This window comes from Berghia stephanieae, chromosome 15 (assembly GCF_034508935.2).
Source record: "Berghia stephanieae isolate SIO BIC M18660-M18661 chromosome 15, UCSD_Bste_1.3, whole genome shotgun sequence".
NCBI lineage: Eukaryota > Metazoa > Mollusca > Gastropoda > Nudibranchia > Aeolidiidae > Berghia > Berghia stephanieae.
Window position 1 is genome coordinate 9,217,840 of NC_088374.1, and position 17,411 is coordinate 9,235,250.

General features: G+C 41.4%; 1 protein-coding gene across 2 annotated transcripts in view; it reads left to right on the forward strand.

The window, feature by feature from the left end:
- The window catches only part of LOC144960262 (calpain-5-like), an 83,726-nt gene that overhangs the window by 43,404 nt on the left and 22,911 nt on the right, over positions 1-17,411 (forward strand). For both annotated transcript variants that reach the window (XM_078893297.1, XM_078893298.1), the window contains exons 8-11: positions 3,186-3,307; positions 9,460-9,537; positions 15,878-16,058; positions 16,837-16,959. In XM_078893297.1, coding sequence (XP_078749423.1) covers positions 3,186-3,307; positions 9,460-9,537; positions 15,878-16,058; positions 16,837-16,959 — 504 coding nt within the window. The remainder of the gene's footprint in view (positions 1-3,185; positions 3,308-9,459; positions 9,538-15,877; positions 16,059-16,836; positions 16,960-17,411) is intronic.

A 17,411-nucleotide genomic window follows, 5' to 3' on the forward strand; every position in this document is an offset into this window, starting at 1 on the left:
GACGAAGATCCAAGATGGCGTCGACCAAACAATAAATGGTCACAGACTGCTGTGCTTTGCTTCCAGTTCACCTCACTATGGATGTGGATTTCTCATAAATAAAAACTGCAGGGATTTGACTAGTGACGAATGGAATGTTTCGGACAGAATATGTGTTCTTGAGCTTAAGTGTAAGATCAATTCAAGGAACCAGAATAACGATAACAAAGACGATCACGGTAAGAAGACGTTCACTATCTCAATCGTAAATGTTTACGCACCAACAAGTCAACGCGCAAAACAATACCCAGAGGAAACTGATAAATGTTACAAAGACCTAGACGATACACTGAACAAAATAGGAAACAAATCAATATTAATAATTGCTGGAGATTTTAATGCCAAAGTAGGAAAACGTCTCGACAGTGACACACTATGTTTAGGATCATACTCAAAAGGAAAACGTAACGATAACGGAGAAAAATTAGTCCAGTTCTGTGAACAGAGAAAACTTTTCATAACAAACAGTGCTTTCAACCACCCATCAAGACACCAGACAACATGGGTAGGACAAAGGAAAGACCAAACCCAAGACAAAATGATAACAATACACAACCAAATAGACTATATCATATGTCGACACCGCCATAAACACTACTCAACCAACTCGCAATCATACGGTGGTACACTGCTAACATCCGATCACAAACTTGTAAAAACGAATTTCAACATAAATGTGTACAGACAACGAAGACAGAAAGGTAAAACGGCAGTCAAAATAAACACGGCAAAAATAGTAAATGAGCGAGAATGTCGCATTCATTACCAATATGAACTTAACTCAAGTCTATGGAAAATAAAGCAAAACAGTAATCCAAACAATGAATGGAAAGAGACGCAAGCGGCAATGAAATATGCGGGGGAAGAAAGTGCAGGCTCTATTATTACAACTAAGAACAAACCAAATCGAACGCCTAACATCGCTATTAACGATCTATCGCGGCAACAAAAAGAACTTAGGATCAGGATACAAAACACGAAAGACTCGGAAGAAATAATAAACCTGAAAACGGAACGAAACAAAATACTGCATTCAATCCGATCACTTACAATAAAACACAGAAACGAGGAATTAGACAAAAAAGTGGAAGACATAGAAAAGTCCAAAAATAACGCATCGTCTATGTTCAAAGCGACGAAATCTCTGAACCGAAAACCATTCGAGAACCCAAAACTACAGGATAAATTTGGCAAACAGACAACAAATCCCAACGATATCCTTGACATTGTAACTGACCACTTCCAGCAGAAATTTCACAAACAAGTCTCACAAATATCGCCCTTCTCAGGAAACCCTAGAGACCTAAACAACCGCATCACACCAACTGAAGTTAGAAATAGCATAACGTGCCTAAACAATAACAGATCCCCAGGTGAAGATGAAATTCCCGCTGAACTGCTGAAATGCGGTACCCTCTCCCTGGATCTGAGCTTTGCAAACATAATGAACAAAACATTTTCAACACACAAAGACTGGGACATAAACAGCGGTGTCTTAATTACAATACAAAAACCAGGAAAAACGAAAGGACCCGTAAACAACCTGCGCCCAATAACATTACTGAATACCATAAGAAAAACACTGTCAACTATTGTCCTCAACAGAATTAGACCGAAAATAGAAAATTATCTATCACATAGCCAAAGCGGGTTTCGCCAAGACCGAAGCACATCGGACGTTGTATGGACACATAAATGGTTGGCAGCAAAGGCACTCAAAGAAAACATATCCATAACAATAACCGGAATCGATATGTCCGCAGCCTTTGATACGATCGACAGAGGAAAACTTTTGGAGATATTAACAGAAATAGTAGACGAAGACGAGCTCCGAATAATCCGATTTCTCCTCAGCAACACAAAGATACAACCAAGGATATACGGGGCCACAAAACAGACGCAGTTCGAAAGTAACATCGGGACCCCCCAAGGAGATAGTCTGAGCCCGATTCTGTTCACAATATACTTAGAACACGCTCTGAAAGAAGTTCGAAAAGTCATTCCAAAACCAACGACTCATATTGAGAATGCAATCCCTAGAGAAATCGCCTATGCAGATGATGTCGATTTTATTGGATCAACACCAGCAAATATAGACATCATACAAAATACCCTCATGAAATATAACCTCCAAGTCAATGCCAATAAAACCGAATTTACAACAATATCGAGGAACAAAGAGGAATGGAAAAGAACAAAGAAAGTCGGCTCACTAATTGGAGACACCGAGGATGTACAAAGAAGAAAACAGCTATCAAACGCCGCACTCAGTAAACTCACCAATGTATGGATTAGAGGTGACAAAATAAAGAGAAAAACCAAACTGAAACTGTACCATGCTCTTGTAAAACCGGTACTTCTGTATAACTGCGGCACTTGGGCGTTGACAAAATCCGAAGAAGAACATCTGGATGCCTTCCATCGCACACAGCTAAGAAAGGTACTGGACATCAAATACCCCAAAAAGATCTCAAATGAATCACTCTATAAGATCACAAAAGAAAGACCAATCTCCCTTGACATTTTACAACAACGATGGCAACTTTTCGGTCACATACTACGCAGGGACAAAAACATACCAGCAAACCAAGCCATGTCGGGATACTTCCAAAAACACGGGAACCTTTTCAGAGGAAGACCGATCACAACACTCCCCGTGATCCTAAACAAAAACCTCACAACACTTGGACAAAGCATTAGTCTCATAACGGCAGGGGACCTTGAAAATCTGAGAACCCTAGCAGAGAACCGGCAATATTGGAGACACCTCACACAGGAAATACTGGAAACAGCCAAGGCGACCCGATCTTTCGGTCGAGACGCGAAAGGCATCTAAGTCAAGTAAGTCAAGTCACCCGAGTGTCTTATACTCCAAGCCTTTTTATTACATTTTTCTAAGAGATATTATAGGCGAAGTTTCAAAGCTATTGTTTTTAGTTTTTACATGTTAATGATAGTTGAATAAAATTATCTATCTACATGCTCATTTTTCATACATTTTTTTCAAATTGTGAAAAGTAGCAAAAATCTCTAGGATTGAGTGAGTTAAGCATATGGTTCGTTCCCACATAATGCCGTTTTGAGACGTTGGGTCACATATGGTTATACCCCATTCTCATCACCATTTCTATTTTCCAACCCTGCAGGTAAAGGAGATAGAACCTGGTTCGAAGTTGCGCTCCAAACTCGGCACCAATAATCTCCGCCTACTCCGACTCTATTCTCCCCCAGGCGTTGGCTCCAAGTGGACTGGTGCTTGGTCTCTCAAGTAAGAATTTATTCTGGGGATAACCGTAGCGTAGCCTCCCCGTGTGGTGTCCGGGGTTCCTCAACTGAGAGGGTCAAGAATAGCCCAACGCCAAGCCAGCGTGTCGTAAAAGGCGACTAATGGTGTGTGATTCCCCCAGCTTTGAGTCACCTGGTCCTCCAGGTTGGGGGTTGGCAAAGGGTTAACACCCCTTTCCGTTAAACTCAAACCGTTACTGAAAAGCAGACGGACAAACCAAATCCTTTTTTTAGCTTGTTAGCTCAGGATAGAGAAGTATGGAAACTGTTTGTCTTGGCCTATACCCTGACCCAGGGTGAAAAAGGCAATGAGTAGTAGTAGTAGTAATAGTAGTTGTAGTAGTAGTAGTTGTAGTAGTAGTAGTTGTTGTTGTAGTTATTATCATTATTATTTAAGTAATACAGAGAATTAAACATACGTAATTTTCCATAAAAGTTAGTATTTGGCCATCGTCAATATTACATACCTGCCGAATCTTACGAATTTTTCGTTATTTTACGAATTTTAGACAAATTTCATGGCCAATTACTAACTTTTATGGAAAATTACGAATCTTTAATTCTCTGTATTACTTAAATAATAATGATAATAACTACAACTACTACTACTACTACTACTACTACTACTACTACTACTACTACTACTACTACTACTACTACTACTACTACTACTACTACTACTACTACTATTATTACTACTACTACTACTACTACTACTACTAATACTACTACTACTACTACTACTATTACTGCTACTACTATTACTACTACTACTACTACTACTACTACTACTACTACTACTACTACTACTACTACTACTACTACTACTACTACTACTACTACTACTACTACTAATAATAATAATAATAATAATAATAATAATAATAATAATAATAATAATAATAATAATTTCCTTGTCATATTACTAAAAATTGACATAAAAATTACTTAATTTAAAGTTTCCAATTTGCCATGTCTGTTAATTTTAGCCTGACACTAGAACTCTCTAAGACTTACAATTTGACGTCATTTATTAGGTTTATGCGGCGTCTTATGAGTTGTCGTTAGTAGTTCTTGAGATTTTTTTATATAGTGCAATATCCACTAAACATGCTCAAAGCGCTTTACAAGGGGTCCCTGACCAACAGCAACACGCAACATGTAGAACCAGACATGACGCCTGTTAGGCGATATTACAAATTTTTTCGGACAGAGACAACGCTGTTAAAGGTCAGGTACTCATTTCAAACCTGAGTACGGTGAGAGAATATGAGTAAAGAGTCTTTTCCAAGGACTCAACTATGCGCCGAGCGAGGCTCGAACCCAGGACCTTCCGATCCGAAAGCGAGTGTCATACCACAAGACCACATAGCCGCATCGTGCTCAAGGAAACAAGTGGTCCCATTGGTTGAATAATTGAATACAACTCACGATTTGTTTTCTTTTGTGGCAAAAGACTTGTCTTTTGACGTCATGTTTTGGTCAGTGTCAGGCTATGAGTTAACGATGGCTACGGGATAACACAGTGAATCCCTAAGTCAACATTTTGTGAGAAAAAAAATGTATTTAAAATTTTGACCAGAAAACTCATCCTTCAAATAACAATCGATTAAAATCAATGACCTTCGTCTGTTAAAAAAAACAAACTTTGCAAATCTCAGGTTTAATTTCAGAGTTTTTGCCAAGGTGAAGGTCATGATACGAAATCAATATTTGAAGGACGAGTTATCCTGTCGAAAACTTTAAATACGTAAACATGCTTTCTGTTCTGATATAAATAATAACGTGAAGTTGAATGTAAGCTTCAATTTAATTACAAAAACAGATCAAATGAACGTTTCGGGTTTCCCCTTTATCAACAAAACAGGATGAATGAAACACCACAGATGAATGAGATAATATGGCAGTGGCGTAGTTAACTACGGGCAAAGGGGGTCAGCATTGATTTTTTTTTTTGTTTGTTTTTTCTTCGTCTGATGTCACGTCCGCCCAGCAACCAGCAGTTTGGTTCTAAATAGATAACATTTTCACATATCTTGTGATCAGAATGTGTAAAAGCCAAAACATGATCAGATTTATAATGTTTTTTTTGTTCCTCTGGATACTTTTATGCTCGTCGGTGAAGTATTTCATAAGCGCGTCCGCCATTGTTCCGATCGTTTAGAACCAGTTACTAAGTTACTATGCGTCGTTACGAAGGAAGTGACGTCACGACTATTGAGTCCTGTTGCTGGAGAAATTAAATTTTTGCCCAATTAAAAAAAAAAAAGAAGACAATTGTAGTTTAAAAGTTTAACATTGTAAAAACAAAATACGATGAATGAAACACAAAGAACAAATGATAAATGTGTCAATGGTGTGGTTACCTCACTTAACCCTCTCCTTACCACCCATAGGAAAATCGTCACATTCGTTACGATGCAACAGACAATTTTCTAATTCTGATTTCTCTTGTACATCCCAAAATTTAAATAAATTATTTGATTACAGCTGTAGATTCTAAAGACTGTGCTGTAGAGCTCACTTGTTACTTTTTTATTTGAGTAAGAAAAGTCTATTCTTGCGTTGGATTGGAGTGAATTTTCGGGGAAAATTTTAAAAATAGCTGGTAAGGATAGAGTTAATCCTAGAGATTTTTTCTACTTTTCAAAATTGAAAGAAAACTGTATTAAAAACGAGCAAGATATGAAGTGAGTAGAAAAGTGCCAGAAGACAATAGAGAATAAATTTTTTTTTTTTTCCGCGGCGGTGGTGGGGTTTGAACCTGCGACCTTATTGGTACGACAACTCCGCCTGGCAGGTGAGAGCGTGGCTCTACCGTGTGAGCTATCCACGAACACAACAATATTCGTTTCAAACCCAAAGTCATTTCTAGATCCCTCTCTCACCCACTTCTTGAGATCGCCGATTCGTTCACCACCATCGCGAAATAATTTTGACCAGCAGTTAAGCTTAATAGCCAATATTCTCATCACAAACATATAACATAGAAACGATTGAGACATTGAGTATGCTCCGGTGTATGGGGTGAATTTTTAATTCAGAAAAGTGAGTGGAGCAGGCACTTATGTTGGTAACAACAAGATATGAAGTGAGTAGAAAAGTGCCAGAAGACAATAGAGAATAAAGCAAAACAGTAATCCAAACAATGAATGGAAAGAGACGCAAGCGGCAATGAAATATGCGGGGGAAGAAAATGCAGGCTCTATTATTACAACTAAGAACAAACCAAATCGAACGCCTAACATCGCCAACATAAGTGCCTGCTCCACTCACTTTTCTGAATTAAAAATTCACCCCATACACCGGAGCATACTCAATGTCTCAATCGTTTCTATGTTATATGTTTGTGATGAGAATATTGGCTATTAAGCTTAACTGCTGGTCAAAATTATTTCGCGATGGTGGTGAACGAATCGGCGATCTCAAGAAGTGGGTGAGAGAGGGATCTAGAAATGACTTTGGGTTTGAAACGAATATTTTTGTGTTCGTGGATAGCTCACACGGTAGAGCCACGCTCTCACCTGCCAGGCGGAGTTGTCGTACCAATAAGGTCGCAGGTTCAAACCCCACCACCGCCGCGGAAAAAAAAAAAATTATTCTCTATTGTCTTCTGGCACCTTTCTACTCACTTCATATCTTGTTGTTACCAACATAAGTGCCTGCTCCACTCACTTTTCTGAATTAAAAATTCACCCCATACACCGGAGCATACTCAATGTCTCAATCGTTTCTATGTTATATGTTTGTGATGAGAATATTGGCTATTAAGCTTAACTGCTGGTCAAAATTATTTCGCGATGGTGGTGAACGAATCGGCGATCTCAAGAAGTGGGTGAGAGAGGGATCTAGAAATGACTTTGGGTTTGAAACGAATATTTTTGTGTTCGTGGATAGCTCACACGGTAGAGCCACGCTCTCACCTGCCAGGCGGAGTTGTCGTACCAATAAGGTCGCAGGTTCAAACCCCACCACCGCCGCGGAAAAAAAAAAAATTTATTCTCTATTGTCTTCTGGCACCTTTCTACTCACTTCATATCTTATTAAAAACGAGCATGTACATTGATAGTTTTATTCAACTATCATCAACATGTAAAAACTGAAAAACAGTAGCTTTGATATAATGTGTCTCCTCCTCCATCATCTGTCTTCTCGTAAAGTAAAAGTAACCTGGGTAAACTACGGGAAAAGTCGTTGTTAGGGTTGAGTGAGTTAAAGTGAATTCAATTTATTCACCGTGTTTTGTTGATAAATATGAAACCCAAAACGACCACAGTATCTTTCTTCGTGCAACTCTCTCCTTACCGATACTTTTCAGTATTTTCCCAAAAATGACAGGCTTACCCAGCTGAAAAATGAATTTTTTTTAAACACAAACAAGCTCTATATACTACAAAACAACCTTTATGTTTTTATTAATTAAACAAAGATCATTCTTCAAAGTTTGTGATGTAAAAAATAAGTCTTAACTCACTCAATCCTAGAGATTTTTGCTACTTTTCAAAATGGGAAAAAATGTACTAAAAATGAGCATGTTCATAGATATTTTTATTCAACTACCATTAACATGCAAAAACTATAAACATTAGCTTTGATACTAGATACGCCTATAATTTGTCTAAGAAAAATGTAATGAATAGGCATGGGCTAAAAGTAACCCTGGTAAACTACAGGTATAGTCGGTGTTAGGGTTGAGTGAGTTAATAAGACAAAAGTATATCGAGTCGTAACAAATGTGACGATTTTGCTGTAGGTGGTAAGGAGAGGGTTAATAAACTGGAGCTTACATTTTAATACTATCGTTATTTTTTTTTTTTATACATTGCAAAAACTGAAAAAAAAAAAAACAGACTATGAATTACTAATCTTATATTTTTAACTCACTCAACCCTAACACCGACTATATCCGTCGTAGTAGACCCGGCCTACTTTTACCCCATACCTATTTTACCACATTTTTCTTAGACAAATTATAGGCGTAGTATCACAGCTAATGTTTTTTTGAGTGTTTTTTTTGCGTGTTAATGATAGTTGAATAAAAGTATCTATGTACATGCTCATTTTAATACATTTTTTTTTCCAATTTTGAAAAAATAGCAAAAATCTCTAGGATTGAGTGAGTTAATTTTGAATTCACTCTTTATTTAGTCCAATTCCTCCTCACATGCTAAATGTGTTGGAAACGCCGTAAAATCGTTAAAATCAAAACAAACACACCTCCTGACATGCCATATGTGTTGGAAACGCCGTAAAACCGTTAAAAAAAACAAACAAACATACCCTCTGACATGCCAAATGTGTTGTAAGCGCCGTAAAATCGTTAAAATCAAAACAAACACACCCCCTGACATGCTAAATGTGTTGGAAACGCCGTAAAATCGTTAAAAACCAAACAACAAACATCCTGACATGCTAAATGTGTTGGAAACGCCGTAAAATCGTTAAAATCAAAACAAACACACCTCCTGACATGCCATATGTGTTTGAAACGCCGTAAAACCGTTAAAAACCAAACAACAAACATCCTGACATGCTATATGTGTTGGAAACGCCGTAAAACCGTTAAAAACCAAACAACAAACATCCTGACATGCTATATGTGTTGGAAACGCCGTAAAACCGTTAAAAACCAAACAACAAACATCCTGACATGCTATATGTGTTGAAAACGCCGTAAAATCGTTATAATCCAAACAAACACACCCCCTGACATGCTATATGTGTTGGAAATGCCGTAAAATCGTTAAAATCAAAACAAACACACCTCCTGGCATGTCATATGTGTTGAAAACGCCGTAAAACCGTTAAAAACCAAACAACAAACATCCTGACATGCTATATGTGTTGGAAACGCCGTAAAACCGTTAAAAACCAAACAACAAACATCCTGACATGCTATATGGGTTGAAAACGCCGTAAAACCGTTAAAATCAAAACAAACAAACCTCCTGACATGCTAAATGTGTTGTGAGCGCTGTAAAACCGTTAAAAACAAAACTCCAGACGTGATACGGTTTTGACTCGGTTGGTGATGCATTATTTTATTTATTTGTCCCCCCCCCCCACCTCATCCCCCCCCCCCCACCTCACCCCCCCCTTCCCCCTCTAAACCCCCCCCCCCCCCCCTCCTGCCAGATCCAAGGAAATGAGTCAAATGACAGTATTGGATTGGGAGAAAATTGGAGTCAAGTACGACAAAGAAGAGGACTTTTGGTGAGTTGACAGCAGACAGGTGCGGTTATGTGGTCTAGTGGTATGACACTCGCTTTCGGATCTGACGGTCCTGAGTTCAAGCCTCCCTCGGCGCATAGGGACCCCTTGTAAAGCGCTTTGGGCACATTAAGTGAATATTGCTCTCTATAAAAGCTCAAAAAAAAAAGCTCAAGTTTTTGTGTTCAATTGGTACTTAGATAACCACGCCTCTCGGACAGTCGTCATACTGTAAACAAACATGACAGCGATTGGTTGACATAAGCAAACGACACACTATTTACTATCGATGGTATGTGTCTAAGTAAAATACCCACTGTTCTACGGCTGGATCAAAAGAACAAAGACAGAAAAGTATTCAGTGTAAATTCAAATGATTATAATTTTATGATCGAGAAAATCATGGTCACCATCTGGCGGTATGAAAACAATAACAATGATCGGAGAGAGGTCGATTTCTTCCAATTTATTGTTTATTAACATCCAACCATGTTGTCCGATCGCGTGTGTGTCACAAATTTCATGTTTTGATTGGTCAAAAATCTACTGGTTAATTCTGTTCATGTTGTTGTTGTTGTTGTTGCCTGAAATAGTAGGATAAATGGCTTAGTGCTTATGTGAAAAAGGTGAGTTGCCTTATGAACCCCCTCGTGGATCTTTACCTTGCAGTTGGTGAGGGGGCTTGAGGCACACGGGAGGGCAAAGGTGTAAATCCCGGTCGACCGTCACGAGACCATCCCGGGTATCGAGCCAACGAGCCACATGAGCTGCTCGCCCCGGTGTGTGACTAAATTTGATCCAAACCCGGTGCCCGAATAGCAGCCCTATCCCGGGCGCCACACTATTGTCCTTATGTCGAGTCCCAAACAGTCCCGTCAATGGCGAAGCGGTCTGCCGCCTAGCCAAATAATACCGCGTTCGTGTCGCCCGGGTCGTCGGCACGTCCGAGAAAAAAGCAAACGTCCCATGCATCAATCGATCCGCGGCCTGCCGATTGGAAAATGCGACGGCGGGGATGGCGAACTGACGCGTATATTGTCCCTGAACGTCGAGAGCCAGAGTATGGCAAAAAACGAGCTTTTATCAAAGCTACTGGCCGTTCATTGCGTTGATATCCTCCTTTTACAGGAGACCCACCTTTATTCAGGCGCGCAATCTTCCCGATTCCAGATCCCAGGCTATACGGTGGTCCAACGCGAGGACACTTCGAGGCTCAAAGGAGGGGTTAGCGTTTACGCTAAAGAGCCATCGAAGGTAAGGGTCATTGAGAGCGTAACGGACAGCAATGGGGTGAACCGAATTTCCGTGGAAGTAGGTGGACTGTGTTTGCATAATATTTACAAACCACCTAGAGCGACTTGGACTACACCACCGGTACCGGTGGTCAGCCATCCTTCCATCTGTCTGGGAGACTTTAATAGCCACCATCACGAATGGGGCTACCGAGACTGCAACGAGGCAGGAAGACAACTCCGCTCATGGATGGACTGTAATGATCTACACCTAGTGTACGATCCTACAGCCAAGGGTACCTTCCGGGGTACCCGCCATAAGAAGGAGTATACTCCAGACCTCACCCTCGTAACGAAAGGCGCGAACGGTGAACCGTTGCAGGTGAAGCGGACAGTCCTCGGGGACTTTCCGCATAGCCAGCACAGGCCGGTTCTTGTCACAGCTGGGGTGACAATACCGAGGGTGCAGTCTCTCCCACTTTGCAGATGGAATTTCAGGAAGGCTGACTGGGAGGAATTCAGTTCCTATATCGAGCAGGTCTGCCCTGCCATTCCTCCCAAGTCCAAGAATATAACCAGATTTAGTAGGCTACTGGTTAAGAGCGCTCAACGCTCTATTCCACGGGGCAAACGGAAATTCTACACCCCTTGCTGGACAGCAGAGTCGGAAGAGCTGTACCGAGAGTACCAGCAGACCCAGTCCCAGGACACAGCCGATAGACTACTCCAGTCTCTGGCAGAGGGAAGGAAGCAACGGTGGCAGGAGACCGTGGAAAGTCTCGACTTTACACACTCCAGCCGCCACGCTTGGCGTTTGATAAAGAAATTGGACCCAGATCGGAATTTCGCGAAGGCTGCACCGGAATGCGAGGCAGACACAATTGCCAAGAATATTAAGAACCGTAGCAAGCGGGTCCCTAATCAGGCTTTTGAGCGCGGTGTCCGCAAGGCGTACCGTACGATTTTGGACTCGCTACCTGCGGAGGAGTCGGACTGGACGGCCCCGTTCAGTCCCCGAGAAGTGGGTGCAGCCATTAGCGAAGTGAAGAACGGCAAAGCAGCTGGGATAGATGGTGTATATCCCGATATGGTGACGCATCTGGGCCCCAGGGCACGGGCCTGGCTAGCAGAGGCAATGTCTGACATCCTTGCAAACGGAAAGCTTCCACAAGTGTGGAAGCATGCGAAGATAGTTGCCATCCTGAAGCCAGGGAAGCCGGCGAAGGAGGCAGACAGTTACAGACCCATATCGCTGCTGAGCTGTCTTTACAAACTGTTGGAGCGTGTTCTATTAAACCGATGGGGGCCGGTCCTAGACGCTGCCCTGCCACCTGAGCAGGCAGGCTTCAGGGAAGGGAGGTGCACCACGGAGCAGGTCATTGCCCTTACAGAGCATATTGAGCACGGGTTCGAGAGAAAACAGCAAACAGGTGCTGTGTTTATAGACCTATCAGCGGCGTACGATACGGTCTGGTGCGATGGGTTAATGCTCAAACTTGCAAAAATCATAAGGTGCAAAAAGACCTTGAAGTTGTTCTCTTCGATCTTAGGGGAAAGGCAATTCCACGTCGCGCTGGGAGATGCCACGAGCAAAGTTAGGAAATTGAAGAATGGGGTCCCTCAGGGGTCGGTACTTGCGCCAATGTTGTTTAACGTTTACATTAGCGATATGCCGAACACTTCCTCCCTGAGGCTGGGATACGCAGACGACTGGGCACTCGTTACTCAGAGTAAAGTGTGGACCCGTCTCGAGAGCGTACTCAGCGAGGACGTCACCAGACTCAAATCCTACTTTGACAAGTGGTACCTGAAGATGAACACTTCAAAAACCGTGGCCACTGCATTTCACTTATGCAGTGGTTGGCACACCCGTAAACTGAATGTCCTAGTCGGGGACCAGCCACTCCCATATGAGCCGCGTCCAAAATACCTAGGGGTGACGCTGGATCGCAGCCTTACCTATCGGGTTCATCTCGAAGGGGTTGCCCGGAAGATAGAGAAGCGGAATAGTCTTCTGAGGAAGCTGGCGGGATCGACTTGGGGCGCTAGCCAAGCGCTCCTGAGAACATCCGCCCTGGCACTATGCTATTCCACCGCGGAGTATTGCGCTCCAGTGTGGGGTAGAAGCAGAAACGTTGAGAAGGTGGATGTAAAACTTCGCAAGTCGATGCACATAGTGTCGGGAACGCTAGCAACAACCCCTAGAGAATGGGGCCCGGTGATGGCAGCGATCCAGCCCCCCGATGTCCGGAGGGAGACCATTACGGGAAACTGGCTGAGTAAGATCAAAGAGAGAGGGAATGGGGATACCCCTCTCATGCGCATAATGAACGGTGCCCCCGTTTCGAGCCGAAATAAGTCCCGGCAACCCTTGTACGCAGAATCCCTGACTACGGACAGAGCTGCACATACGAGATGGAAGTCGGTTTGGACGAATTCAATCCCTCGCGGGGGCGGGGACCTACACTCCTCTAAGCTTGGTGAGAAGTTGCCAGGCTTTGATACCAGTAAGAGGAGACACTGGGTAGCTGCGAATCGGCTTCGGTCGAGGAGCTGCCTAACGGCCGGTGCGTTACATCAGTGGGGTCTAACTTCCTGTCCTTTATGTCCACGCTGTGGGCAAGAACCCGAAACGGCAGAGCATCTAGTCGAAAGGTGTGTTGTGACGATGCTACCGGGCGGGTTCGCGACGGTGCACGAATGCGGACCGGACTTTGCTGATTGGGTCGATCGTCATAACATAATAGTGTGAACCATAAGAAGCTGCTGCCTTATGAATGTTAGTTCATCGTCACCATCATCGTCATCATCATCATCGTCGTCGTCACCATCACCACCACCACCACCACCACCATCATCATCATCGTCATTGTCATTGTCATCAACATCATCATCATCATCATCATCATCATCATCATCATCATCATCATCATCATCATCATCATCATCATCATCATCATCATCATCACCATCACCAATACCACCACCACTACTAAGTCAAGAAAGTATTCATATGATCTTTTCCAAACAGTAAGTTCTTCTTTTATTTACCTGAATATGAAGCTGTATCAAAAGGTCATAAACAAAAATGAATATAACAGATCCAAAAAAAGAACAAAATACCAAACACGGAACGTTTCGGGCCCAAAACCCTTCTTCAAACAACAACAAAAAACAATGAAGACATAAATACATTACTAACTTCCAGATAGACGACGGAGATGTGTTTTAGTTCCTCTCTGTAGAAAAATATTTGACAGGTCGTTTTTCTATGGGGATGTTTTAAAAACCTCCCATAGTCTGCCGATAGAAAATTCACGTTCTCTGTTTTCTATCCCCTCATATATCTGTTTTCCAACAGTTTGGTTTGATTTTTTTTTGTCTTGGAATGAGATTATTTAGTTTTGTCCTGGCCCTGGCCGGAGTTCTTAGTCTTGGCCTTGGTTTGAATAATGAAAAACAAGAAACAAACAAACAAACAAAATGGCAGGGTGGCTAAGGGGTACGGTAGTCTTTACTTCGTACCCGAAAGGTACCGAGTTCGATCTCCCGCCGCTGCGCTGTCCGTGTGGCCTTGAGCAAGTCACCTCGTCCTAGCTCAATTTGCGGCGCAGCATTGCGGCTAACGCCTGGGTTATTCCAGTTTTCCCTTGGAATAGACCATAGAGACAAATGTCCCCAATGGGATGAATAAAGGGAGTTTTTATTAATTTTTTTTTTGTTCAAAGAAACAAAGAAACAACTGATGTAGATATCAATACCTGCATTAAAATGATGGCAGATATATCTTTATTCACAGATTTTTGAACCATTAGTAGTAGTAGCAGCAGCAGTAGTAGTAGTAGTAGTAGTAGTAGTAGCAGTAGCAGCAGCAGTAGTAGTAGTAGTAGTAGTAGTAGTAGTAGTAGTAGTAGTAGTAGTAGCAGTAGTAGTAGTAGCTTATAATAATAATAACATATACTTTATTCATCAAAAAAAAAATGGAAATTCGTTTACAGACGTGGCATGCATAAAAATGTATAAACACAAAGTTGAGAATCTATGGCGACAATGTATACATATATGTATTTGGCTAAACAATTTGATCATTATGTGTGGCAATGTGGTCTAGTGATGGTATGACACTCGCTTTCGGGTCGGAAGGTCCTGGGTTCGAGCCTCGCTCGCTCGCTCGGCGCATGGTTGAGTCATTGGAGAAGGCTTTTCATTTACTCACATGTCTCTCACCGTACTCCGTTGTAAAATGAGTACCCTGGCCAGTAACATCGTTGTCTCTGTCCGAAAATAAAAGCATTGTAATATCGCCTAAAAAGGCGTCATGTCCCGTCCTACATGTTAAATGTTGCTGCTGTCCGCTAGGGACTCCTTGTAAAGTGCTTTCAGCACGTTTAGTGGATATTGCGCTATATAAAAGCTCAATTAAATGTTACTTTCACACTTTGATAATAATAATAATAATAATAATAATAATAATAATAATAATAATAATAATAATAATAATAATAATAATAATAATAATAATAATAATAATATTGCCCAAAACAATGCTGCCAGATTGGTCTTTCGAAGGCGGAGTTGCCACACTCTCCTTCGAAGATTACACTGGCTGCATGTTGAGAAAAGGGTCAAAGCGTGTGTCCTAGTTTATCGTTGTCTGGAAAACGCTGCACCTCCCTACCTCAAAGAACTCCTCAAGAAATATTCGACAACCCGACCTTTGCGTTCCTCCATTGACACCACCCGTTTGGGTACCCCACGTATTCGTACAAAGGCGGGAACAAGGTCCTTTTCTCACTTTGGTCCGTCTGTATGGAACACCATTCCACAGAGCATCCTGAAAGCCAAATCATTGTCTGTTTTCGAGAAATCCTTGAGCACGTTTCTTTTTTGATGTCATGTACTTTTATATCGTTTTTTGTTGATGTAATTTAAAGCGCCAAGAGCCTCATTGTTCAGGATACTGTGCGCTGTATAAGAGTCTATTATCATTATTATTATTATTGTTATTGTTATTATTATTATTATTATTATTATTATTATTATTATTATTATTATTATTATTATTATTATTATTATTATTATTATTATTATTATTATTTTGATCTACTCAGGATATCCTACCAAGACTTCATGTCCATCTTCACCAACATCAACATCTGCCATTTCCTGAACACGTCCTTCTTCTCCATGAAAAAACAATGGCAGGAGACCGTCTTGTTCTCGTCCTGGTCGCACAGCGGGATGAACGGGGGCAACAATTTGGATAGTGACACGGTGTTGAGAAATCCCCAGGTAGGAGAAACTCGTTGAATGTGATGATAACATAAAGTACAAAAGCATTAAGTACAAATGTGACCCCTTGTCTCAAAACGGTATTATGTCGGGATGGACCAGATGCTGAAAAGTCAAAGCATAGTTAAACTGGTCAAAAATATAAAACGTTGGTATTTAAAACGGTAAAATATGATATTCCTTTTCCTCTATAAAGTATATAAACTCAACTTATGCATGATATTTCTGGCTATAAATTCCATTTTCAGCATCTTAGTCATCCCGACTTAATACCGTTTTGAGACGAGGGGTCACAAGTAATATGTACTATACATAATTGGTTGCTCAAAACCGGCTTTACAAAACAACAATAAGTTACAATGTGAAATTGAATGTAAGCTTCAATTTGATTACGAAAACAGATAGAATGGCTGTGTGGTCTAGTGCTATGACACTCGCTTTCGGATCGGAAGGTCCTGGGTTCGAGCCTCGCGCTCGGCGCATAGTTGAGTCCTTGGAAAAGGCTCTTTATTCACATTCTCTCACCGTACTCAGGTGTAAAATGAGTACCTGGCCGTAAAAAGCGTTGTCTTTGTCCGAAAAATTGTAATATCGCCTAACAGTCGTCATGTCCCGTCCTTGATGTTAACTGTTGCTGTTGACCAGGGACCCCTTGTAAAGCGCTTTGAGCACATTTAGTGGATATTGCGCTATATAAAAGCTCAATTTTTTTATTTTTTTATTTTTTAGAATGGACGTTTCGGGTTTGGTGACGTGATATATTTGTTGTTTGTTCCAGTTTATGTTTGACATCACAGCAGAGAAGGACACAGCGATCGTGTCCTTGGAGCAGAAAGACATCAAGGGCGACGGGATATCTGCTATATCCGACATGAAGACTATTGGGTTTTACATCATGAAGGTTGGTATTGTAGAAAACTGTAAGGGCTGCTTGAAGACTATTGGGTTTTACATCATGAAGGTTGGTATCGTAGAAAACTGTAAGGGCTGCTTGAAGACTATTGGGTTTTACATCATGAAGGTTGGTATCGTAGAAAACTGTAAGGGCTGCTTGAAGACTATTGGGTTTTACATCATGAAGGTTGGTATCGTAGAAAACTGTAAGGGCTGCTTGAAGCCCGTGATCGTGAAAATACTAACAAAAGAGTGAAATTGGAGAGGCTTCGTATGAGAACAATGCAGACAATGGGCGTTTTCGGTACAAACACTTCGTCAGCACAACAATCCACAAATAAACGTGGATAACAAATAAAATAAAATGCAAAATAACTTGTGTATCGTATTTACTCAATGGTGGTTGGAGTATGAATGAAATGTTAGCGTGACGTGGGTAGTGGGTAGGGTGTCCCAGGG